At 34.5% G+C, this 27,746-nt stretch overlaps 2 protein-coding genes and 1 long non-coding RNA gene across 5 annotated transcripts; all 3 read right to left on the bottom strand.

Moving 5' to 3' along the window:
* Window positions 1-11,751: 11,751 nt before the first annotated feature.
* On the bottom strand, window positions 11,752-14,883 carry LOC110687835 (cytochrome P450 71A21-like). Its single transcript, XM_021864476.1, has 2 exons — window positions 12,859-14,883; window positions 11,752-12,655 (listed from the first exon to the last, which is right to left on the bottom strand). The coding sequence occupies exons 1-2, from the start codon at window positions 13,756-13,758 to the stop codon at window positions 12,041-12,043; spliced, it is 1,515 nt and encodes a 504-aa protein (XP_021720168.1). The 5' UTR covers window positions 13,759-14,883; the 3' UTR covers window positions 11,752-12,040.
* A 1,595-nt stretch (window positions 14,884-16,478) lies between these two features.
* Window positions 16,479-18,549, bottom strand: LOC110687834 (cytochrome P450 71A3-like). Its single transcript, XM_021864475.1, has 2 exons — window positions 17,476-18,549; window positions 16,479-17,363 (listed from the first exon to the last, which is right to left on the bottom strand). Exons 1-2 carry the CDS (start codon window positions 18,403-18,405, stop codon window positions 16,752-16,754), a joined length of 1,542 nt encoding a protein of 513 aa, XP_021720167.1. The 5' UTR covers window positions 18,406-18,549; the 3' UTR covers window positions 16,479-16,751.
* Window positions 18,550-20,068: 1,519 nt separating this feature from the next.
* On the bottom strand, window positions 20,069-24,277 carry LOC110687833. 3 transcript variants are annotated; one of them, XR_002504473.1, is made up of 4 exons: window positions 23,885-24,272; window positions 23,758-23,805; window positions 20,625-22,728; window positions 20,069-20,513 (listed from the first exon to the last, which is right to left on the bottom strand). It is a non-coding gene; the product is annotated as an uncharacterized LOC110687833 (long non-coding RNA). The 3 variants fall into 3 exon arrangements; XR_002504472.1 differs by having other exon boundaries at window positions 20,069-20,475; XR_002504471.1 differs by having other exon boundaries at window positions 20,077-22,728; window positions 23,885-24,277.
* Between the last annotated feature and the right edge of the window lie 3,469 nt (window positions 24,278-27,746).

Genomic DNA, 27,746 nt, shown 5'->3' with positions numbered 1-27,746 from the left:
ATATGATGCTAAGTAAGCGAAGTTTAGATAAATTTTTAAAGATAAAAATATTGTATAGAGTTTTATTATCGATATACTTCTAATATTTCATATATACAAAATTAATCATAACTTTTAATAAGTATCTTATAATTCGGTACTATTTTCATCATAAAATTCGTTTAAAAAGTTTTTTAAAATAAGATCCATATATAATACATTTAAATTTATCTTAAAAAATAATAGAGAATTAGTTATCCGACATTATCAAAAGCAAAAAGTTAATCCTAAACTTTTATCAACCATCTGGGCATTACTCGGTGCCCGGGTGATGCCCAGAGTGTTGATAAAATTTTAAGATAAACTTTTGTCTTGAATGTTAAATATGGACATATAATCCCTTTTAATAATGCAAGATATTAAGACATACGATATCATATAATAGTATACTTTTTGTAGTTTTGTTTGTAAATAGATATTTATGTTATTATTGACTTGAAATTATTGTTAATATATCATATCACTAATAAATAAAGCCGGTCTCGCAACCAGGCCACGAGACAGTGACACTTGGCATTTCAGTTTTTCGCCAAGTGTCACGCCACGTAAGAGATAAATAGGTATTATTGTGACACATATGATGTTAAGTAAGCGATATTTGGATAGATTTTTTAAGATAAAATTGTTGTATAGAGTTTTACTATCAATAAAATTCTAATATTTGATATATACAAAATTAATCATAACTTTAAATAAATATCTTATAACTCAATTTTATTTCCATCATCAAATTCGTTTTGAAAAGTTCTTTAAAATAAGATCCATTTGTAATATATTTAATTATAAACTTTTATACGTAACTGGCCAAGCCGTGTCACCAACTATTATAAGAGTTACTTTGTTAGTGCTATAGGGGTTATTTGGTTAGTGTTATATTGGTTACTCAATCAGTGTTATAAATAGGGGTTACTTAGTCATTGTTAGAGGTTACTCAGTTAATATTGCAGGGGTTACTTTGTCCGACCAGATGGTGTGGCTAGCCGCATACAAAATGCATTGTTATTTAATTTATTTAAAAAAATATTAAAGAATCAGTAAAAAATACTTTTAATTAGTAAAAATAATTTCAGCTTGGTAAAAATACTTTCATTTTAGTGAAAATAATGTAAATTCGATAAAAATAATTTCAAGTCAATAATAACATAGATATATATTTACAAACAAAACTACAAAAAGTAAACTATTATATAAATATAAGCTACATGATATCGTATGTCTAAATATCCTACATTGTTAGAACGAATTATTTGACCGTATTTAACATTCAAGTTAAAATGTATCTTAAAATTTTATCAAACATCTAGACATTGCAATTTTCAGGGTTTTTGTGTACTAAAAATAGAAAATAAAATAGAAAGTTGCACATAATGGTTAGCGGACTAAAATGGCAAAAGTTGCAAATAAAAATTAACGGAGGGAGTATATCTTTTTATTGACAATAAAATTTAACTAATAGCAACACACCACAAATTTTAATTCATATCATATCATATCATATCACTAATAAATAAAGTCGGTCTCACAGCCAGGTCACGAGACAGAGTGTCGCACTAAATAGGCGACAAATAGATATTATTGTGACACATATGATGCTAAGTAAGCGATTTTTGGATAAATTTGTTAAGATAAAAATATTGTATAGAGTTTTATTATCACTATACTTCTAATATTTCATATATACAAAATTAATCATAACTTTTAATAAATATCCTATAACTCGGTTTTATTTCCATCATAAAATTCGTTTCAAAAAGTTCTTTAAAATAAGATCCAATTATAATATATTTAATTTAGTAAAAAAAATAATAGAGAATCAACAAAAATAAGTTTTAACCAGTAAAAATAATTTTGGTTTGGTAAAATACTTTCAGTTCAGTAAAAATAATTTAAGTTCAATAACAATAATTTCAAGTCAATAATAATATAGATATCTATTTACAAACAAAATTACAAAAAGTACACTATTCTATAAATAAGCGATAGGATATCGTATGTCTGATCTAAATATCCAGCATTATCAAAAGGGAATACATGACCGTATTAATAAATATTCAATTCAAAAAGTTTATCCTAAAATTTTATCAACAATCCGGACATCGTCCAGGCACAGAACTATTTTATATATAAAGGGGAGTTTATCCCGAGTTTTTAGAGAGCCACGTAGGATTTTTATTTTTTTTTAAAAAAATATTAGAGTGTCACGTAAGATTATGATTTAAAATAAAGTGCGCTGCGTAGGATTGTGATTACAGTGTGCCACGTATGATAATGATTATTAAAAATTAACTTATTAAAATTAATCCTATTATTCCTATCAGATAATAAAATAAAAAAGAAGAAAAAAACTAATCCTAATAAACACCTATTTATCCTATGTATTAACTAAAAAAATAACTTAATAAAATTAATACTATTACTCTTATGAAATAAATAAAATAAAAACTAATCCTAATAACCACCTATTTATCCTACATATTTATAAATAATACAATTATCTACGTGGATATCCCATAAAAATTCATGTTTGTTGTTTGAGTACTAATTACACTAGGACTAGGATAATATTCCGTAAGATATAATAATAAATAAAAATGTGATGATAATGCACGTTGTTGTATGGATAAATTTTTGGACTATTAGGAATTTTTAAAAATTACAATTAAAAAAATGATAAAATTTAAGTTGGGAAAAAAGATATGAATTGATTTCATTAGCTTATGATTTGTTATTATTATAACTAAGCATTAATTTAATTCATGCACCACTAAAGACTTACACAATATACTTCATACAAAACAATTTGGGATTTCATATTGTGGTTAAAAAAAAATGTCTATCTAATCCTTAAACTCAAATAATTGGAAAATTAAAGTACGTGTATCGAGACTTTTTGATATTTTGAACTTTTGAAAACATAATAGTTTGATTAGTATGGACATGCTTTTAATTGACAAAGAGTTATGCCTTTAATTTTCTTTTATTTGACCATACATATTGTTTAAAATTAATTGAGTAATATATAATATTTTTTATTTTATTTTATGTTTACCTTACAATATATATTATTTTAACTTACAATAATATTTTTGATGTGCAGGGTGATTATGTCCATGTTTCAATCAAAGGAAAATTTGTCCAACAAAATAATGATACAATTTTTTTCAAAATACAACTGTCAAGGGTGTTGCAAATAATAGTCAAATTCCATTGCATAGATTTGATTTTGTTCAATTGCAACATTTAGATTAGTTTCGTAGTAATGCAACACTCCCTGGTATATATTTTACATATTTTCCATTCTTATCATCTTAAATATTCTATAGTGTTATAGTTCGTTTTACTAATCAATTTTTTTTTTTTTTTTTTTTTTTTTTTTTGTATATTACTTTGTCTTACAAGATGTGGTTGGTTGGTTGTAAACGAAGTTGGAGATTCAATTGAAATAGAAGACAACTGGTAATCATTATTTTTTTTATATTTGTATATATAATTATTATTATCAAACACGATAAAGTAAGATTTATTATTTAAGAATAATTTATATTTGATTAATTTTAGATTTATTATTAAATTATTTATATTTGGATAACATGATTAGGGGATGGACAACGAATCCAATTAAAGCTTTGGGATAATGTATTTCCTGATTATTCAAGACAAAAAGACCTACTTGCTAATTCTACTAAGCCTTTTGGTATATTTGTTACTTCAACAATGGTCCAATATTTTAATGGTAAGTATCATATATTAGTCATTATAATAACTTTTTTTTTAATATTTTACCGTTGTCGTATTCATTTATTATATTTACTATTTTGTTTACATGGAAAATTAATCTATGTACTTCTGCATCAACCAAAATATATATCAATCTTCAAATTTATGAGGTATTTGAAATCTTTATAGAGGTATGTTGTTTCAATAATATTAATTTTTATGCTACTCTTTCTACATAGACACATCTCTTATTTATGATCATTATAATGTAGTGAGAAGTTGAAGATTCAAAAGATAAAGTTACAACTGCAAAACTCCCTATTAATATTATCAATTCAACGAAGAATGATCATAAATTGTCCAACAAAATCACAAAGAAGATGAAGGTATACATTTTTTACAATATATATAATTCATTTAGATATTTCTTACTATTTCTAATTCTATCATATAGATTATTTAATAGTATATTAATGTTAACACTTTGAATACTTCGCGTATGATGCAGGTTTAACTTTATGAATCAAGGATTCTCTCGAAACATAATGAACTTTATACTCCTAAAACTAATTCCAATAGTTTATCAATGATAATAATAATAAATGTCTTTGTGTTTCCTAAAAAAAATGCCTTTGTGTTTATTATTATTATTATTATTATTATTATTATTATTATTATTATTATGTTTTCAAAAAAAATACTATTATTATTATTGTTATTATTGTTATTATTATTATTATTATATTATGTTTTCAAAAATAAAAAATACTATTATTATTATTGTTATTATAATTATGTACGAGAAGGAAATAAATCTCAAATAATAATAATAATAATAATATTACAAAAACAAATTCGTGCGATGCACGGGTTTCACGTACACCTAGTTTTATTAATCAGTGAGAAAACTAGTATTTTTCATTTTAAGTTTTTAACCCGTTATTCAAAGATTACGGAGTATAACATGTCAAAAATATGTAAATTACAACTTTACCCCTTATTATAAAAAAAAATTCTACTGTTTTTCTCTCTCATCAATATTATTCCACCAACCTTAATTTCATTTAATATAAGGGGTAAATACAAGTTTCTCACGGTGAGAAACAAATTAACATTTTTCTCACATGACATTTTCGTAAATAAATTAACAACTTTTTCATTATTTGGGCTCCACAATTAATGATAATAGGATAAAATTTTTGGTTTATTCACGAAAATGCTGAGAAACTGGGGCAAGCCCTAATTATAAGAACGGTTTTTTCACCAAATACCACCAACATTTTTCAAATTCGCCATATAACATTCAGTTTTATGAAAATATCACAACATGCCATTTCCGTTAACTCAGTTAGTCAGGTTTTTTCACCAAATACCACCAACATTTTTCAAATTCGCCATATAACATTCAGTTTTATGAAAATGTCACAACATGCCATTTCCGTTAACTCAGTTAGTCATTTACGTTAATTGTGCCACGTGGTAGCTTTTAATTGGTTCTTATTAATATTATTTATTTAATTAGTTAACTTTAGAAAAATTATTTTAAAATAAAAATAAAATAAAACTCCACCAATACAAGCCAGCGCCGCCACCGCCAACGACAATCTCGACCCCAACCACTTCCCGGCTGGCCGGCGACCATCCCCTTTCCTGCCGGCGAAAACCCTAACCCCAACCACTACACTACCTTAGCCGAATTCCCCAGCCATCACCTTCGCCGAATTCAACCCATCCCCGCCTTTCCACCTTAGCCGAAAACACAGCCACCACCCCAAAACCCCTTCGTCGGCAGCCCAAACGCTCTCCCACATCGCCGCCGCCTAACTTGCTGAAAAACTCCACCACGAAACCATAAAATACCAAAATCGAAACCCTAGATTTTGGTTTTAGGGTTTCGGCGTACGTGGTGGTTCAGTGGGGTGGAGATGGCTCCGGGACGGGGCGAATTAGTTCGCCGACGCGGGGGAGGGTGGTTTAGGCGCCAGCCGATTGTTAGGGGAGGGTTTTTCGAGGGAGATAGGGGGTTTTTCGAGGGAGATACGGGCACGATGGTTCAGGGGAAGGGGAGGAGCGCCGGCGGGAGATTCTGGTCAGATTCCGTGCCGGCACGGGGATTCTGGTCGGATTTCGTGCCGGCGGGGGGTGTCGGGATAGGGTGGTGGCTGGCTGAGTTTTTTTTTTTTTTTTACTTTTTTGATAATTAATTAAATAATTATTTTAAAATTAAATAATTTAGAAGGGAACCAATTATATGTTGCCACGTGGCATTATTAGCCTTAATGACTAATGATGTTAACGACCGTCACTACAAAAAAATGTCTATATAGAAACGGAATTCTAGCGACGGAATTCAATCCGTTTCTAAATTAGAGACGGAATTAAAAAATCCGTCTCTAAATTAATTTAGAAATGGAATTAAAAAATCCGTTTCTAAATTAGAGACGGAATTAAAAAAATCTGTCTCTAAATTAGAAACGGAATTGAAAATCCGTTTCTAAATTAGAAACGGATTTTTTTCCGTTGCAAAATTAGAAACGGATTTTTTTCCGTTGCTAAATTTAGAGACGGATTTTTTTTCTGTTGCTAAATTAGAGACGGTTTTTTTTTCTGTTGCTAAATTAGAGACGGATTTTATTTTTCCGTTGCTGATATGAGCGACGGATTTTTAATTCCGTCTCTAAATTATTTTCAAAACGAATTATGTAAAATATTACTTTAGCGACGAATTAGAGACGGATTTGAAATCCGTTTCTAAACTAGAGACGGATTTTAAATTCCGTCTCTAATTTTTCTTTCACTTATTATCAATTATGTGCATAGAAGTAAACAAATAATATTTGGTATAGTTGGTAAGAGTTTCACTATGTGACTATGAGGTCACGGGTTCGACTCCTACCTATTGCGATTTTTAAGATTGGGGATTTAAGGAGTCTTACATGCAAACTCGATTCGGGTTGACCCGAGTGAGGTCGAACCGAATAACATCTACATATAAACACAAAATAATTTTTCCGTTGTTAAATTTAGAGACGGATTTTTTTTCTCCGTTGCTAATACCAACGACAGATAAAAAAAATCTGTTGCTAAAACTAGCGAAGGAAATAAAAATCCGTTGCTAAAACCAACGACAGAAATAAAAATCCGTTGCTAAAACCAGCGACGGAAATAAAAGTCCGTTGCTAAAACCAGCGACGGAAATAAAAATCTGTTGCTAAGTTCAGCAACGGAAAACAAATAAAACGTCGCTAGTCTCATTTAGCGACAACAGTTTTACCAACGGAGTAATTCCGTTTCAAAATCTGTCGCTACCTATATTTAGCGACAGAAAAGTACAATCTAGCAACGGATTTGACCTGTTGCTAAATGTCTATTTTTTTGTAGTGCGTTAGTCATTAATGGTATGTTGTGACATTTTCATAAAACTGAATGTTATACGGTAAATTTGAAAAATGTTGGTGATATTTGGTGAATTAGATTAAACTCAGTGGTATTCGGTGAAAAAACCGTTATAAGAATTGGAGATGGAGGGAGTATTTACAAACCATTATTACTCACTTCCCCCAATTATAAGAATTCAAGATCAACAAAGTTTGGCACTTTTAGATTACATAATGAGTGATATTTTGATACACGAGTTTGATTTGCTTCTTCATACAATCATTCATGATGTTTATCAGATTTTCAAGATCTGGGCATTGCTAATTTTGGATTGAATCGATTAACTACTTGAACTATTGGTAGGTTCATGTCAATTTACTGTAGTTTTCGGTTCTAATTTTAAATAATTTGATTATTGTAATGCCAAATTCGGTAGGTTTGATTGAAATTGTATAGGAAGAGTGTTAGGTTATCCTTGTTTTGATCATACAGTAACTTGATGTAATCTCTTTAAATTGATATTAAATTCTTGGAAACTATAATTTATTGGTTGATTGGGAGTACAGCTGAAATGTGATGTTGGGAGATTTTTATTGCATGATTTTTGTATTTTTTTTTTATTTCATATAATGATGTCTAAATCATGTTATTGTGATTTGGCCGAGTGTTAAACTTAGGACCGTGTCCAAGTGTCAGACGTGACCATTTTATGAAAATTTTGCTAATTTTTGTTCTAGTATGAAGTGTCCATATGTCATGACTATTCCCAAGTGTGAAGTAACCGGGTCCAAGTGTCAGACGTGACCATTTTACACTGTAATGATCTGATTGTCAAGTAACCAACTCCGGCTAGCAGTGTGATAATGATTATATTTCATTACTCCTTCCGTTTCTTAAAGATGTTTATATTTGAAATGTCTTAGTTAAAGAGTCATAATTTAGTTGAGTATTTCCCTAAAAAATAATAATTAGTTGAGTCTTAAATTTTTATGACTATTTTTGGCATTGCATGATCAAAGTTTATTTTTTATTTTTTTTTACATTGAAAGTGAGGTAAAAATGGACAGGGACATCTTTTAAGAACGGAGGGAGTTCAGTGAGATGAATTCACTGGTTGTGTACTAATTGTACTTGGATAACTGACTCCTAAATGACTACGGAGTATCTAGTACTAGGAAGTTGGCTAGGTAGTAAAAAGACCACCACAATCCTTAATTCTTCTATTCATTTTTTTAAAATAAATTAAATTCCCAACATCAAAGTTTTTAAGAGAAGTTTTTGGTGATTTTTTTGTGGAGAAAAGTTGGGTTCTTGGTGAAAATGTAGGAGAATCAAGCTGAATGACATTGAACATACTTAGCAGCTCTTGTCAAAAGCATTTTTGATTTTTCCAGTAAGAGGCTGATTTTCCTTGTACTAAAATTCACATTCCATTCTTGCATGGTCATTAATCATTGCTATATGCCATAGAATGAGGCTGATTATAATCAACACGTCACATTATACTGAGTACATAAACATTAACAGGATTATTGGATGTTAGATACAACTGAGTCTTATGTCTTTTGCATCTTATGATTTAAATGTTGATTCTTGACTAACAATGTTTGATTGCCTGGGATGTTATTAGCTGCAAGAATGCGGAGTTGCAATGGCTATAAGAAGATACTGTCTGTTGATTTTCACACCTGGGTTTTCAGGCACATGAAACACTTCATTTTATAGTCCATTGGCTGATTTCCAATCAAAAGAGTAAACAAGATTTGCTAATGCTATCTCAGCAAGTGAATCTAAGGGTGCCCCTGGGCAACCTCTTTTCCTGCTTTAAACGGAATTCAACTGGAAATTCTTCTCTCTGGACGGAATTCCGCAGGATTTTCCCAATATATCGAGTCTCTCTGTATTGCCCATGCATTGATTATTACTTGTGTCCTTGCAGCAATGTCAACCAATTTTTTTGACATCCTGTGAGGGCTCACGAAACACCAGCAATGGGGGTGGAGGATGTAGCCTAAGTACCTCCTTGATCACTGCTTTCAAGTACTTCATCTCTTTCAGGTCATCTTGAGGCACCATTGTTTTTTGTCTAACAACTCCTCTTACCTCATTTTGCAGTTCCTTCATAACTTGGGGATGTCTCAGCAACTTTGTAATTGCCCACTCTATTAGTGTATACGTTGTATCAGACCCAGCTGCAAACATATCCTTCATTGAATGCAAAATTGATTTTGCAATAGTATATGAATATCATAAGCTTATGCCAGAAATTGCTGATGAGGTACTTTCTTAATTAAAACTGTGTTGCACTTATATATTTTTGTATGCTTTGTTTGGCTAGAATTGTGATAATTTTGCTCATTTGAAAAGTAAAATTACCTGTCTTTAAAGTGACAAGATTTGTTGAACTTCCATTTAATCATTGAAATTTGACCCTGTATTAAGATTATAAGGGTTTATGTGTTGGCGGATGAGTGTGTACTAGGTATCATCATCATTAAAATGACTTTAATGCTGTCCATGTGAAAAGCAGCTGTGTTTTCCTTCTGAACATCCAACATAATATCTACAAATTCCTTTTCATTCTCTTCATTTTCAGTCTTACGATCCATGCACTTAGATAACATACTCAAGGAACTTATCAAAGTGTATGGCAAATTTATTCACCCGACTTTCCAGACCACTGAGTCGACCAATCCAGCCAAGCCAGGGTATGAAATCTCCCATACAACACTGCCATTACCTCAACAAACTCTTTTCAAAAGCTGGTTAAAATTAGTACCCACTTCTCCAGTATACTTCTTTCTGAAGGCTGTCCAACACAAATTGCTCAAGAGCATCATTAAATTCTCACTTAAGTTATAGGGATGTATTGATCATTTGAACCATCAGACTGACTTCCTCATTTCTAACCTTCTGAATTGATTGAACATTATTGTTACTCGAGGGCTGTAGGACACATATGCTCCTTATCTGCCTCCAATATTCCCCATAAGGTGAAAAGACTATGTCTCTGTCATCATAGGTGATCTTGCTTGTAATGTATGATTGAGGTCTATTGGAGAAGATAATATCATGACTCATGAGTCCTCATGATCTTGCGTGCTATGACTTGACAAAAAGGGAGGTAGTGCTTCTGATGTGAATCAACATCACTTCTTCACATTGCTTGGACAAAGAGTGTAGAGAGCAGTGTGGGAATGTGCCAAGTTGGTGAAGGTTGCCTAAGATGGGAAATTTTGTTGGGGAGGATGGCAGTTTCTGCTTCAAGCCAGATTTATTATTTGGAAATCTATAGGTGATGATTAAGAAGAGTAAGAACCGGAGGGAGAGGGGATGGAAACAAAGATTATTCCAGAATTGAATAACAGTAGACATTTCTTTGAGTGTTCTGTTTCACCTTGTGTGATAGCTGTAAGCCCGTTATTATTACATAGAAGGAATCAAAGGAAGAACAGGCTCAGGAACTTGATGGAATTTGTTTGTCACATTCAAGTGTTTATTCCATTGTATGTATCCAGATTGGAATCACTTTTATTCGGATATGCATCCAAGTCTTAGGCTCCTCTATTTTATGAAATATTCTGCATTTTAGTCCAAGATGAAGAGTCAACTCTTTCATTGCCCATACCAGTGTCCATATGTGTCAAGGATCCTACCTGGGTATGTCAGGTAAAATGCAGAAACTGAGTACTATGGGGAGCACTAGTCACTAGATGTTGTTCACTTATTTCAGTGTTTGTCAGGATATTAGAAATCGATCTGGCTTGAGATATAATTTTACGGGAAGGGGTAGAGGGAGGAATGAGTGGTGGCATTATAGTTGTTCAGTGTAAGGATTTTAAGAACAGGAAAAGGGAAACCAAACGACTGAGTATTACTACCATTTAGTGATATGATTCAAGATGTGAATTTCTGTGGCTCATTTCCTGAGAGTTCTCTACCTCAAAACACGTTATCTTATCTCATAATACATTGTTGTTGGTTATAAACATGTGGGCCATCTTACTCTAAACTACCTATCTACTTAAAAATGGCGTGTTTCATGAAGTTGATGATAAAGAAATTGACATATTTAATTAATTATTGTCAATTTGTCTAATTGCTACCAGAAATGCGTTATGTTCTGGTATGTGGGAATAGTACTACAGGAACTTAAATATACTTTGTTTCATGAAGTTTTTAACTAGTCCAGATTTGTAACATGTACCATATTGTACCAATATGTACATTATATCAAATTGTTGTTCGCAAGGGGAAATTAACAGCTTTTGATACCGATAGACTAGAAATAGCTGTGTTAACTAAAAACTCCACATGATAAATAATGATCTCAAACTTAGTTTGACTTCGTGCTTAGGAACCTGTCATCATCTAGAATGGAAATATGCTTACCTGCACTTTATCGGGTGGGTTAAGCTTGATTGGGTTGCTATGTAGAAACTGAGATGCTTATTGTTATGCAACATTGGCTTTTGTACCAATTGTTGTTTCCAGGGTAATGAATTTAATAGAGAATCTAAACACAGGCACATTGGAGTGGAGACGCTTATGGAAAGGCTACTCCTTTTCTTCCAAAGTCACTATCTCTAAAAGGTAGCTTGATCAGGAGGAATCAGCTAAGGAATTGACTGGGTGAAGTCATTTTATTTTGATTTTTTAAATACGACACCAACATCATTATTACCCTAATGCCTTTGAAGAGGCTTCATCCTAGCTCAATTTAGGGACATCAGAAACTTTATACTAAGAACATAATCAGGAACAAGATTAAAATTAACTACGAGTAGGACATAAATAAACTAGGAAATGGAATTGTTATTGTTGGATAATTGATACTGTTTGTCTACTGTCTTGAGCATCTGATGATTCAAATGTTGATTCTTTATTTAATATGTGCAACACGTTCTCAGCTGCAAGAATATAAAGTTGCAATGGCCATAAGAGGATCCCGTCTATTGATTGTTATGCCTGGGTTTTCAGGTACTTCAGAAGTCTCATCTTCTTCTCCATTGGCTGATTTCCAATCAAATGAGTAGACAAGATTTGCTATGGCGAGCTCAATTTGGAATGAAGCAAAGGGTATCCCTGGGCAACCTCTTCTGCCAGCTCCAAAGGGAATCAACTGGAAATCCTGTCCCTTGAAGTCTACTGAAGAGTTCAGAAACCTCTCTGGACGGAACTGCTCAGGCTCTTCCCAATAATTTGGGTCTCTCTGTATTGCCCATGCATTGATGATTACTTGTGTCCCTGCAGCAATGTCATACCCATTTATTTTGGCATCCTGGGAGGGATACCGAAACAGCAGCAATGGGAGTGGAGGATGTAGGCGAAATACTTCCTTAATCACTGCTTTCAAGTAATTCATCTTTTCTAAATCATCTTCAGATACCATTGTTTTTTCTCTAACAACTCCCCTTGCCTCATCTTGCAGTTTTTTCATGACTTGGGGATGTCTCAGCAGCTCCGTCATTGCCCACTCCAGTAGTGTGTATGAGGTGTCGGACCCAGCAGCAAACATGTCCTTCATCAAATGCAAAACCAGTTTTGACTTTGTAAGTTTTAACAAGCTTAAGCTGAATTAGCTGTGGTACTTTATTTTGATTATTTGCTTTGCAAATTTATGTGGAATTTTTATTGGTGATCACTATTGGACTATTAATATTGACTTTCTATTGTAAAATAATTAATTAAAGTGGGAATGAAGGGAGTAGTAGGAATTCTTACCAGTACAATGGCTTTGATGTTGTCCATGGAAAGAGCAGCTGTGTTTTCCCTCTGAACATCCAGCAAAATGTCCACAAAATCTTTTTCACTCTCATCCTTTTCAATCTTTCGATCTAGATGCTCTTGGACTACATGTTGAAGAAATTCATCAAACTCTTTCGCAACTTTGTCCACCCGATTGTTCAAACCAGTGAGTTGATCAATCCAGCCAAGCCAGGGTATGAAATCTCCCATACTGAACACTGCCATGACCTCTACAAACTCCTTTAAAAGAAGCTTAAAATTGGTTCCTACTTCTCCAGCATACTTCTTTCCATAGGCTGTCCTACACAACACACCACTTGTGTACGCGTTAAAAATCTCACTCAAGTTCACTGGTGATTGTTCTGATCTCTTGATCGTCTCAATCACCAGAGTGACTTCTTCTTCTCTTACTTTTCTGAAGGATTGGACCTTTTTGTTACTCAACATCTGTAGGACACAGATGCTCCTTATCTGCCTCCAATATTCTCCATAAGGTGAAAAGACTATGTCTTTGCCATCATAGATTATCTTGCTCGTGATGCGTGATTTAGGTCTATTAGAGAAGATGGCATCATGGGTCTTCAAGATCTCGCAAGCTGCGCTTGCAGATGAGACAACAAAGGAAGGAGTGCTACCTAGGTGAATTAACATCACTTCTCCATATCTCTTGGACAAAGAGTACAGTGACCGATGTGGGAATTTGCCAAGTTGGTGAAGGTTGCCTAAGATGGGCAACTTTGTCGGGGAGGGTGGCTGATTTCTGCTTTTCAAAGGATTATTATTTAGCCATTTGTAAAGGAAGATCAAGAAGAGTATGAACGTTAGGGAGAGGGGATGGAAACAAGTATTCTTAAAGAACTGAAGAATATTAGACATTTCTTCTATTGTTCGGTTTCACTTGGAGCGATATGAAGCAATAACTTGTAGCTTCAATTTATAGTAGGATTGCAAAGCAGAAGTTTAGGAGCTTGAAGGTGTACGTGACAATCGTGTTAGTAAGGATATCTTTAAGATTTTTAAAAAATCATAATGGAGCAATCAGTTTCTAGAAATGAATATGTCCATCCAACAACTTTTATTCATAGATTGTTTTGAACAACTCTAAGTTACTAATTTGGTCTTAGTTCCATCATTTATTTGTATTTTTAGCTTGTCAAAATCATATCCTTTCCCATCTAAAAAAAAAAGCTCATCAATTCATCCAACAAAATCATCTAGATATCAAAATAAGTCGAAAGTAATATATGATTAATATGAATAGTGTAAAAATCCAAATGATGCATTAAAAAGATACAGAATGAGTATGAAAATAAGTGGACCCATGTGTAAATATAAAAATCAGTAGGACGATCCCTTTTGGCGACCAAAAAACATTATCTCCTGGCCAACGACGAAATTCACTTTTCTTGCCCAACGCCTCCGATATGTACGTGGTCCATCGTCACCTCATTGGTAACAAACTAATCACTAACAACCAAAAAGATGTATTGCATTAGATATTAAGTTTGTAGAAAGTGTTGATGGGGTGATGGTGATTTTAGTGTTGATGGCTTAGGTGTTAGAAGGTGTTGATAGTGGTGGTGGCTTAAGTGTTAGCGATGGCAAGTATGACTGTATGAGTGGGAGGGAACAAGAGTAGAAAAAGTTATTCAAGTTAATTTTAATTGATCCAAGAATATTTTGGTCATTACATATACGCTATGATTGAGTAATACTTTAGTGGCAAATAGCAACTAACTTTGGGATGGAGGGAGTATATTTTCTACCCGCGGTTGTAATTATGCAGATCTAATAACAACATCAAAGCAAGGGCAAGGACAAAAAAAATCTAATGTGATTGATTTTCTTTGATTTGGTCCAAGGAGTGTATGATCTTCTAAATTAGTTTTTTCTGGATTAAGCAAGGCTTGCTTGCCGTTAGGATTGTGTTTGACTTTTTTAATCATCATACATAAATCTGAACCAAACACGTATTTTTTTACTTTTCTTTTTTTTGATAAAAAGACGGCAAATCCTTTACTCATTCTTTTTTGGGAATTTTTAATATCATAATCTTAATTTTAGTTTAGACAGAATTTATTGAAATTATTTAGCCAAGAAACTCTATAATGGCTTATTTGATGAATATTAAATCATGTATTTTTGTCTCTATGTAGAATCATGTGGGTTCAACTTATCCTTAAAAAGTATATATAATGATGAATAATAGGATTAATTTAATTGATATACTTGAAAAGAACATGAAATGATGAATAATATGTGGTTCTCTAGCTCTTACTGTTTTATTCTCCCTTCATCCCTTTAGATTTGCCTCATAAGAGAATTGTTATTTTCTTAAGAAAATAGGTGGGACTAAAATGATGTATGTAAGAGTAAATTATTTGTCTTTTATGCTAATTATGGTACGAGGCAAAGTCAATGATACATCTTAAAAAGAAATATGTGGTGAAGGAGTGCTAGTATAAAATTGCTGAATATTTGAAGTTTGTAGATGAGCTTATATGTGGGGTTCATACCTATCTAGTTTAAACTCTGTATTACTCTCACAAACACGGATATGTATTATATGATGGAGAAGTGGAATGAAAGGATGCATTGTAGTTGTAATCTCAGGGATTCTAGAACAGGAGACTGGATATGGAATCACTCTTCTACTTAATTGCATCATTAGGTTTCGTAACCTTACAAGCAAATATTAATTAGAACATCTGTAACCGTGTTAATATGCAGAACAAATCGCATTATCTGAGGAGATGAAAGGATATGAACAAAAAGGGCTAATGTGACTGCTTCGCGTTGACATGGTCCAAGGAGTGTATGATCTTCAAAGGTGAGCACTTCATAATATAAGCTATTCTTTTTCGTCTCAGATGAATTAGCTTCTAAACTTGGATCATGGTTGCTTGCTGTTAATGATTGTGTTTGACTTTTTGATCTACAAACTTATAATTTCAACCAAACTTGAGTTGTTATCCTTTTTTTCAATAAGATTGTGCGAAAATTCTTATTTAATTCATTTTTTCAAATTTTTATCTGATCATTAAATTGACGTTAGTGTAAAACTCCAAAGTGGCTTACGTGATGAATATATTATCAAGATTTTTGTATCTATGTATGATCAAATTTGACTTTAAATATTTGGAGAAGACATTAATTAATGAATAAACTCCAAAGTCCCTACTCGCTTAACCTAACCAAACAAAAGAAAGGCTGTGGATCTTTAGGGAAAATTTCTGTTAATGTGTGGCTGTTGTGAAAATGTGTCTATTCTGTAAAATTATTATGGAAAATAGGATATCACTCTTTTGCCCTTTTAATTTATTTCTTACAAATTCAGATAGTATCAAATTATGACAATGATTTGTCTTGCCAATTTGAGAGCTGGAAAATTTTGGCACGATAAGAACAGCTTCTTGTAATAATTTCGCGTGATGTTTATCATACTCACCACAAAATAATAAAATTAAAATAAATAAATATATATATATATATATATATATATATATTTATTGATGTAAATTGCTTCATGTGTTTACTTTATAAGGAGAGAAATAGAATGTAAAAAGAAAAGTGGTCCCAAAAAGTTGCAACTTGGGTAAAAGATTATGAATTCGTATTATTGAAAAAATATAATAATAATAAAGTAAAAGTGGGAAGAAATCCATGGAACAACCTTAAACAGAAAGTGGGAAGAACTTTACGGGACAAAGGAAGTATGAAGTATTGATGTTTTGCAGTTGTACGCTTACTTCGATATGATGGACAACAGCTATTTTCCGCTAGTTATCTTAACTTGTTACAATATAGAGACTCACAGATCAACTAGTCTAGTTAACTCCCTTTCTCAATTTAGTAGCATATCTAATTCATTACTGAAAAAGATGTGGAGAAGCAACAGCTAGAAGAGGAGGTTTTCGATGTATAGTGAGGCCAGTGCTTTCAGACATATCCATTGTTTCACCTTTGACTCCAGCAGGCAACTTCCAATCAAACTTGTGCACAAGGTTTGCTAACACTAGCTTGATATTAGCTATCGTAAATGATATTCCTGGGCAAATCCTTCTTCCCCCTCCAAATGGAATTAGCTCAAAATCCTGCCCTTTGAAATCTATTGAAGAATGCAAGAACCTATCAGGACGAAACTCCTCGGGTTCTTGCCAAGTAATGGGATCTCTCTGGATTGCCCAAACATTGACAAAAACAAGAGTCCTAGCAGCAATTTCATAACCATTTATCCGTACATCTTGGGTTGCTTCACGAGGCACAAGTAATGGAATTGGTGGATGCAGCCGTAGAGTCTCCTTGATCACTGCTTCTAAGTACTTCATTTTCTCCAAATCATCCTCAGTTATATGATCTTTGTAACCAATTCCTCTTACTTCTTTTTGCAGTTCTTCCATTACTCTAGGATTTCTCAAGAGCTCTGTCATTGCCCACTCTAGTAAAGTGTAATTCGTATCAGTTCCTGCTGCAAAAGCATCCTACATAAAAAGGATCAACATTCAGAGTTCATGCATAATCTTTAATTTCTCTGTTTCTTATTTTGGTAAAAGGTGAAGTTATAGTAATGATCAAAAGCAAGAATTTACTTACCAGTATCAGAGCTTTGATGCTCTCTCTTTCAAGGGAAAAACCAGCTGAATTTTCCTTCTGAATTTCAAGTAAAACGTCTACAAAATCCTTAGTTTCATTATTGTTAACATTATAATTTCCTGATAGTCGATCCAAGTGCTCCTTAAGTATATTTTCCAATATCAAATCAAAACCTTTTGCAACTTTATCTAATCTTTTATTCATACCATTGAATCTATTCACCCAAGCCAACCATGGTATAAAATCTCCAACATCAAATGCTCCAAGCAGCTCCACAAACTCCTTTAAGACCTCCTTGAAATCAATATTTTCTCCATATTTTCTGCCAAATGCAACCCTGCATACCACATCATTCGTGAAGACCACAAACATATCACTTAGATTTACAACTGATGCGTTATTTTGCTGAATCTTTTGCATAAACAGAGCTGTTTCTTCATCTCTTATACCTCTGAAAGACCGAACTCTTCGGTTGCTCAAAAGCTGAAGCACAAATATACTCTTCATTTGTCTCCAATATTCCCCGTAAGGAGAAGCAGCAATATCCATGCTGTTGTAAAGCAGCTTATCATTAATGCTAGACTTAGGCCTGTTGGAAAATACAACATCATGTGATTTCATGATTTCTTTTGCTGCCTTTGCTGAAGAAACTATAAGTGTAGGTTTTTTGCCCAAGTAGATGAGCATAAGCTCACCATACTGGTCAGACAAAGCCCGGAGGGAGCGGTGAGGGTGCACGCCTAGTCGGTGAAGATGTCCTAGAATTGGCAGTTTTGGTGGAGATGGCGGTAAGTGTTGGAAATTTGAAGAGTTTGTGGACAGCCATTTGTAGAGGAAGATTATGAAGAAGAGTGAGGGCAGAAGGAATAGAAGGGGATCAACATAAATTGAATAAAGGGCTTTCTCAAACATATGTAGAACACTACACATATTCTTCTCTCTATTGAGCGAGTTCTACAACTTTTCTTTAGTGCTTTGTGTGCATGATTGGTTTAAGTAGCGCCATTAATGCACGGCTTTCACCCACGACTGTTTATTTTACACCGCTCATTTATGTCATTAACAATAACTTTGATGGCTTTATAAAATTATACTTGCCGCCCGCGGACCACGCATTTTTGTCATTGTCACTTTCTAAGTTTATAGCCGGATTTTTTAACAGTTATTTACTGTGACTAAAGTGACAGTTTCGTAAATAAAATGTACCACCGTGACTAAAGTGGTACAATTTTATCATCCATTTCGTAAATAAAATGTACCATCGTGATTAAAGTGATACATTTTATTTACGAAACTGCCACTGTGAGAAACAAAACGGTGAGTAATGGGGGCGCCCTCATTTTCTAACTAGTTGATTTATAAACATTAGAAAAGTAGAAAGTATTTGTGATAAAAGATTTTGTTTTGTTTCTTCGCGGTGAATGGATAGATACAATGCATGAGATGTTATTATCAATTATCTAATAGATACCGGTGGTGTTTAGAATTTCGTGGGGTTTAGCTTAGCGTTCTTGTCAGCCTAATACAGTAATGCTGTAATACAAACAATATATATTACTTTTAACAACGTCTATAATTGCAATTATGTTACTTGCTAGACTTGGAGATGTGTTATAAAAGGCTTTTACATGTGCATGATAAGGGTTTTTTTTAAGGTTTGTTTTCTTTGATAATACTAGTGGCAGAGCTTGGACTTTGATAATTTGGCTCTATTGGAAGTATCATGTAAGCTAAGTGTAGCCACAACTTTTGGTTATTGCAGTATTAATAGTACTATCAAAAACCGAATCGGTTTAAACCGATCCGAATGAGAACCGAACCGATAAAAAACCGATTTTTTGAAACCGAAAACCGACCTGAACCGTATTTTAGTAAACCTGAAACTGAACCGATCCGAGTAACGTTAAATCATTTAAGAACCGAACCAAATCTAAACCGAACTGAAAGGAAACCGAACCGAAAATGAATCAAACCGTTTCTAATCCGAAGTCGTTTGAACTGGCATAAAAAACTGTTTACATCGAACCGTTAACAAACTGCAACCCGCTTGCACCGAACAGTTTATAAACCGAACCGTTTATGAACCGAATCGCTTATAAATCGAACCGTTTACAAACCACTTACTACTAGGGGTGGTTATTGGGCGGGTCAGTGCAGGTCGGTCATTAACGGGGCGGGTCGGTTGCGGGTCAAGATGAATATTTAGCGGGTCAAGGTCAATGCGAGGCAGGGTCGAGGTAAAAGTGAAACGGGCCATTAACGGGTCATTAACTTCTACTTTCTGCTATCAGTTCCTGTGCATACCAGTTGCCAGTGAGAATGCTCTTACTTGTTATGACAGAGAAGGCTATAACAAACTATTGGAAAATGCTAAGCCTCATGATGATGATCTAGATGGAAAGCATAAATTCCAAATGGTTACATTACCTTTAATTTCCATTATTGCTTTTGATAGACAAACATTTAAAAGCTATCAAATGTTTTTAGTGGAAATCTACACACTGCCAAGCAAATCTTTACTACTTTTTTTATATTTTGATGGCTCTCATTACAGTAGAATTATATAACTACAACAGGAATAATAATCAATAATTCGAGACAAATAAGGAACAACATATCAATAATGGAATGTGACTAAAACTATTAATACTTGTTCATTTAAGTATGGTTTTATGAGATTAAAACATTTTAGCAAAAGCCTGAACCACAATTTCATATCCTAATTAAGCTATTGAAATATAATGTGACTACTTAAGCACTATTAAAATATAATGTTTAAGCACTATTGCAATATAATGTGACTACTCCAAGTTCCATGACCAGCAACAAAGCTTTAACAACTTCAGCAACCTGGCAAAATAGAGACAGTAGCCTAGCAAGAAGCATCCAGCAGCATCCCAAAAGCAGAATTATCAACAGCAATGCAAGCTGGCCAGCAAGCCAACCAAATAGACCCACCAACAAGCACAAATCCCTGGCAGCAGCACCAATTTAGCAACACTGCCAAAGAAACAAAGGCAAGCAGCAGGAGCATCAAGCTAGGCAAGGAGAGCATACGTGTAAGAAATGAAGCAACACTTTTCTCAAAAAAAAAATAAAATGAAGCAACATAATATAAATTAAGCATCACTACAATACAACATCCATACCTTCCTAATTAGATGCCAAACTTTCATCTATCACTTCTTTACCAATTTCAAAGACGTCTTCTTCAATATCACAATCATAACCACGTAACCAATTTTGTGTGGTAACCAACGCCTCAACATTCTTAGGCAATAGCGCACTCCTATACTTGTTTAAAATACGACCACCCATGCTACAAGAAGACTTAGAGGCTACCGATGTAATAGGAATGGCCAAAACATCCCTAGCCATAACAGCTAATATGGGGTACACACTAATTTGAGATTCCCAATACTTGAGAACATCATAATTCTGCCCTTTATAAATTGGTTGGCGAGGTGTACACTAATAAGAATCAATCTCCGTCGATGGCCCTTGATGGGCCATCCTCATTATCATCAACATACTAGAAAAGTTCAAACAAAATGCTTTTATTAAATAATAAAAATTAAAACATACAATTATTAATTTTGTAAACCACAATAAACAGAAATTGATTACCTTGAATATATCATCATCCAAGTGACTATTTGATTTATCGATAACAGTTGGGATGGAGGGTGGAACAATTGTACTTGACTTAAAATCGGAAGTCATAGAAGAATAAAAGTTATACAACTCCAAAAGAGCATTTTTAATCACCTTCGCCTTTTCAACACATGACTCATCAACATAAAGCACTTTTAACATCTTCGTCACTCAAACAAGCTTATAGCAAGGATCAAAACAATAGCAATTGAAAGGATCAAACTATATTCATCCCAATAGCCCTCAAACTTTTCAAGCATAACTTTTGCCACGGGTGCAAGTTTAAGGTCTATATGGGCCTTACTTATTGTGTGCTCAATTTTTAAAACACTAGCAAAATATAATTATGCAGTGGGATATTCTGAACCAGAAAATAACACAGTGATTTCATAAAATGCCGTTAGGAAATTACATATTTTAGTAAGGGTATCCTATTCATCATCCGAAAGTTTGAATCATAACCCATAAACCTATCGATAACCACTTTCAAGGCTTCCTTTGCTTCTAAAGCTTTTCTGAGCATCGTATAGGTGGCATTCCAACGAGTCACAACATCAAGACGTAACTTTCCATTAAACACACAGTTAACCTCATGAAGAGCATACTAAAATTGAGTAAGTCTAGAGTCTAAAGAATCAATATATTTACAAACCTCACGCAATTTTTGAACACTACTATCAACTTCTTTTAAACCTCTTTGAACAATATGTTCAAGACATGAGCTAAACATCGAATATGAAAAAATTTACCATTACAAGGAAGAGGAGAAGTCAACATAAATCATTCTTCAAAAGGTTAACCATAACATCCATGGATCTAGCATTATCAACAGTCATTGCAAAAGTTTTACCCTGAAGGTTCCACTCTCCAATAAGTTTAAACACAAATTTTTCTATCTCAACACTAGTATGAGGAGGACCACAATATCTAAAATTCAGAATTTTAGACCAAAGACACCAATTTTTATCAACATAATGTGCAGTTAAAGTGAGATAACCTCGATTAGTGCATGTTGTCCACAAGTCACAAGTGAAGCAAACTCTACCTTCAATTCCAGAAAAAGATTGCAACAACAAGGATTTAAACTTATCATGCTCAGCAATACAATATTTCAAAATAGTGTTTCTACACACATGCTTCACGTTGGGATTCAAATTCGTAAAAACTTCTCTAAGGCCATAATGCTCCACAATACTTAAAGGATAAGAATGCAAAATTATAGCTCTAGCAAGCAATTGTAAATGACGAGTTTGATCAATAGGGGGCTCAACACCACTTTCATGATTTCCAAGATAGTGTGGATTTTTACTCCTACATGTCTTAGTATGAGCTTTACAAGTTGAAGCACCTGCCTTAACGATGTTTTATATTCATTACCGCAAACATTGCATCGAGCATATTTTATCGGAGCAAGACCAACCATCTTATCAAAAAAGGTGTAATACCTCCAAACATCTGATGTTCGTCCACGCTTACTACCACTAGTGGTAGTGACTTGCAGTTGAGTAGAATCTTGATTCTAAACAGTGTATTGAGAATCTATAATTTCAAAATATTCTTGTCTGTCCTCATCATAACCATCAAACTCTTGCTCCATTACTAAAAAAAAGAAACATAAAGTAGATGTAAGTGTTCAGATGAGAATGGAGAATTCAGATGAGAATGGACCAGTGGATATTAATTAAAATCTACATGAACAAACAATTGAACAGACGCAGTCATTTCTTATGCATACCGTCTAGCTCTATCTCATCAACAAATTTAACCCTAAAATCAAATGGGTGTTACACTATAAATTATTTATGTATTCATATAGCAAAAATCTATGGTGCTCACAAGTCACAACATTATCTTTTCCTAATTAAGTGCTAGGAACTGGATTCTAGCTACTGGAAATCAGATTACCAAGGATAAGAATAAGACAAGAACAGCAAGATATTAACCAAACAATACAATGGATATTTGTATTGAAAAGCTATTAACCAAACAATACAATGGATATTTGTAAAGCTAGCTATTAACCAGCTCAACAATGGTGGTTTCCTTCAATTCGAGAAGAAGGATGATCTCCCAAAACAAGCTTAAGCTCATCAATACTATTTCCTGGATATCCTTTGCTACACCCATGCTCTCCTATATATACTGCTTAGATCTTCTACACACTTCCCTTCTACATTCTCCCCCCCCCCCCCTAAAAGAATTTTATTCTCTCAAGTAAAAGACTAACAAACCCCTTACCTACCCCCCCCCCCCCCCTCCAAAACAAAATTACTGAAAAAGAGAACTAATTAACCAAAATAGAAACTGTAAAATAACAAAATCGTTGCCACGATTTAGAGGTCCAGGCCAGAAAATGGAACACACAAATTATACAATACCAGAAAATTATACATATACTCATGATTCTAATGTTCTAAACCGAGAAACAACCTAAAAATCAAAAATTATATGAACAAGAAGAACAATATAAATTAATAATTACATGAACAACAATATAAATCAGAAATTACATGAACAACAATATAAATCAGAACTAAAAATCAAAAAATAAAGATATGCAAATCCCATAAACAACAAATCAGCAACAAAAAACCGAAATGAAAACAAAAAAAATTAATAGAAAATTACCTTTGAGCTTTGACGGCTTGAAGGAGAGGAAGATTTGAAGATGGAGAACTAGAGATTGAAAAAAAAATTCGAGAATGAGATCGAAAAAAAACCGAAACGAAAACAAAAACAATTAACTAAAATTTACCTTTGAGCTATTGAAGGCTGAGAGTCTGAGACGTTGAGCTTGAGAGTTGAGAACTTGAGAGTTCAAATGAGAATGGAGAATTCAGTGCTTCGATTTGAGGATGAAGAAGAAAATCCGAAGAATGAGTGAAGGCTGTGGTAGAAAACGGCTGAATGAAGAGGAGAGAGAATGATGAGAGATTGACAGGACCTAACCTAATTGGCAGTATTGGCTAATTCAATTTCACGTTTCACGTTTTTTTTTTTTTTCTTTTTTTTTTTGTCTTTTGCATAATATATGAACCACTTGTGTATTTAATTATTTAACAATCAAAATATCTAAATTCTAAATCTAAAATTTGTTTTGCCTTTTGGTTTTTAAAGGGAAATTTCCCACCATTCATTATTTGACGAAATTGTCAACAAAAAAAAATAAATCAATTTTCCACTTTGTAAAAATCAAAATTTTTAATTTTATTTTAATAACATTAAACAAACTTTTATACAATTAATTAATTACATGGCTTCAAAAAAAATTAATTACATTTCTCGAATCCCGATAAAACGATATATACCTTCATAATATCAGCTTTTATATTTTTTTTAACACTCACATTAACTTATTAAGTTATTTAAATTATTAAATGTGAATCGGTTAGCGTGTAATTGTCTAGCGTTGCGATTAATAAAAATCGAAGAGTGTATAATAATATAATGATGTCATATCTTAGAGAGTTAGAAGTACTACAGATTTGTTATAGATTATATTTACATCAGTTTAGCTGTGCCTATAAGCAATACACTTGTAATCGTGTAAACTTATAAATGATAGAATTGACTAGTAGATTAGTACATAAATACAAATTACTTAATTAGATATGACTGAAAGAAATGGTGTCCTTCCAACAATTGTATTATTCTGATAGAGGGTTCAGAATTATCAGGAAACTAATTCTTCAATAAGGTCAAGTGATCGGAATGCCTGGGTGGAGGCCGCTTTCGATCAGTAATATTAATGTAAATTAATATTACAGCTTTATCTTGACTGAACCCTTCGGGTCGAACCCAATCGAACTGCCGATCCGAACCGACGAATCAATCATAAGGATTTGATGAGTCATTAGAGTATTACGAACAAAGACGTCGGATATCGAGCTTAGAGCGTCGAGATCCACTACAAAAAATAGGCTTATTTCCAACGGACTTCTTCCGACGGACAAGATATTCCGTCGAAATATAAATCCGTCGGATATTTCCTGCTGAATTTAAACCCGTTGGAATACATGGGCTTTCCGTCGGAATATTACTTTTCCGGCGGAATTAAAATCCGTCGAAACTTTCCGACGGAATTTTCCGTCGGAATATTAGTTTTCCGGCGGAATTAAAATCCGTCGGAATTTTCCGACGGAATTCTTCCTCAGAAATCCCAAACATTCCGTCGGAATAATAATTTAATTTTTTTTTTTAAAAACCCGGAAACCCTACCCCCTCCCCTTTCATTTCTCTTTTATCTCTCCTCTCTTCTGCCGCTTTTCCCTTTCTCTCTCCTCTCCTCCTCTTCTCCTTCCTCCTTCTTCGTTCTCCCCGTAATCTCTTCTCCTTCCTCCTTCTTCGTTCTCCCCTTATTCTCTCTCCTCCTTCCTCCTCTGATCTCTTCTCCTTTTCCTCCTCCTTTTCTCTTTTCTCTCATCAACCACAACTACCACCAGCCCAAAAACGAAGCTGCCACTAAGGTCCGCCATTGTCATTTTTAAAGGTTTTTAAGGTCAATTTCGACCAAGAAAACTCTAAATCTACAGTTTTCTTGGTCGGAATTGACCTTATTAACCAAGTTTGAGGTGAATTTCGAACTTATTTCAAATTTTGAGGTAAGTTTCGTGATTTTAATTATTTTTGTTTTTTTTTTTTTTGAAATTTTTGTTTTGAAATTTCTGGTTTTTGCAAGATCTATTTCTGGATTTGTTGGTTTCGAATTATTTCTGGTTTTTTTTATTTCGAATTATTATGGGTTGTTTTTGTTTCGAATTATTATTGAAATTCAGATTAGTAACTTTATTAGATCTTGTTTTTGTGGGAATTTGTGTTTCGGATTTTTGTTTTGGATTTTTGTAATTGTAATTGTTTCGGTTTTTTTTTTCGATTTGGTTTTTTTTTCGCTTTTCTGGGTGGGTGGGTTAGGTGGGGTGGTGGTGGTCTAGTCAGGGGGTGGGTGGGGTGGTGAAGGTTTGGACAGGGTGGGTAGGGGGTGGTGGAGGTTTGGACAGGACAGGGTGGGTGGTGGTAGCTCGACATGGTGGGGAAGGGTGGGGATCTGGTCACTTGGTCAGGGGTGGGTGGGTGGGTGGGTGAGGTGGTGGAGGTTTGGACAGGATAGGGTGGGTGGTTAGGGGTGGGTGGCTGCTGGGGGGTCGGTGGGTGGTGGTTTGGCTGGTGGTGTGGGCTGGTGGTAGGGGCTGGTGGGGAGGTGGCGTTTTTTTTTTTATTATTGAAATTTCCATCGGAATCCACTTCACCTCCGACGGAATTTCGGTTAAAGTCAAAACCAGCTTCAACAGAATGTATTCCGTCGAAAAAGTGGCTTCCGACGAAATTTCCCTCAGAAAGCATCGAATTTCCGACAAGGGCTGTTCCGAGAGACAGTTTCCGACGGAATTCCGTCGGATTTTCCCGTGTTTTCGACGGAAAAAGTCCGTCGGAATTCAGTTGTTTTCTTGTAGTGATCGAGAGTCGCAAGTCGAGTCGAAGTTAGAATTTGAGGAGACACAAAATCAATCAAGTTACAAGTACGACCCTAGCCGTAGCCTTACATTGGCCGAGCCATGTGAGTGCTAGGCTAGGCGAGATCCATCGCAAGCCTAGCATGCTAGGCGTGCTAGGCCCTTGCGTGTGTGCTAGTAGGCCATGCGCCCAAGCAGCATCGCACCATCGCACTATCGCAGCATTTCATGTGCGTGCGCATATGCTAGGCGCTGGCACTAGGCAAGGCCTAGCACTGCTCGTCGCACCATCGCAGCATGTGCGTGTGCGTTGCTGGCACAGCATCATGCACCATCGCGGCGTGCATGTGCGTGTGCATAGCTAGCACAGCACCAAGCAGCAGCGTGCTTATGCGTGTGCCTCGCATTGCAGCGCCCAGCATGCGTGGCTCGCTAGCAGCACGCATGCTGGATGTGTGTGGGATGCCTGCGGTATATGCGTGGGTGCTAGCTGTGCTGGTTGGCTGCCCAGCCATGGTGCTAGGCGCCAGCTGGCAGCCAAGGCAAACTGCCAGCCAGCCACATGGAAGATGGCGGTTTTGATCAAGTGGGGACCAAGGGTAGTGGGCATTGTCTTGGGCACCAAGGCTATGGTCCCCCCCTCTTGGAATGGTCCTCACCTAATCTCTCTTCCTCCTTGTGCCACTTGTAACTTATTAATTGCTTTGCATTTTAATTTGTTTTTTATTAAAATAAATTGGTGGAAAAATGCAACTCTCCCACATTGATGGGAGAAGGGAGAATCAAGTCACCTTTCCCTATAAATACCCAAGTTTTGGGTTTGGGAAAAACCACTTGAGTTGAACTCAATGAGGCATCTCCCTTAAGGTGAGAAAACCTCTAAGTTCGTAATACTCTAGTTTTATTTGGTCAAATCTCGACTAACCCTCGAGACGAAGATCGTTCGGGTCGGGTCGAGGGTACGAGCCGTTGGAGGCCTTCACGCTTGTGAGGCTCAATAGCTTCGAAGTAAGAGCTCGGTCTACGAGCGAAGCACGCTTCAAGGGTATTACTTCTTTATCCCTTTTCTTGATTATTGTTTAATTATGTTTATGCATGCTTTATTGCTTTAATTATTGGGGCGGGTCTTGGGCGGGTTTCTCTTCCGCGTAGCGTTGGACGTTGCGA

The sequence above is a fragment of the Chenopodium quinoa genome, unplaced genomic scaffold (assembly GCF_001683475.1).
Source record: "Chenopodium quinoa cultivar QQ74 unplaced genomic scaffold, ASM168347v1, whole genome shotgun sequence".
Lineage (NCBI taxonomy): Eukaryota > Viridiplantae > Streptophyta > Magnoliopsida > Caryophyllales > Amaranthaceae > Chenopodium > Chenopodium quinoa.
Note: the sequence above shows the minus strand (reverse complement) of the source record. Positions and strands in the feature narration are given on the sequence as shown.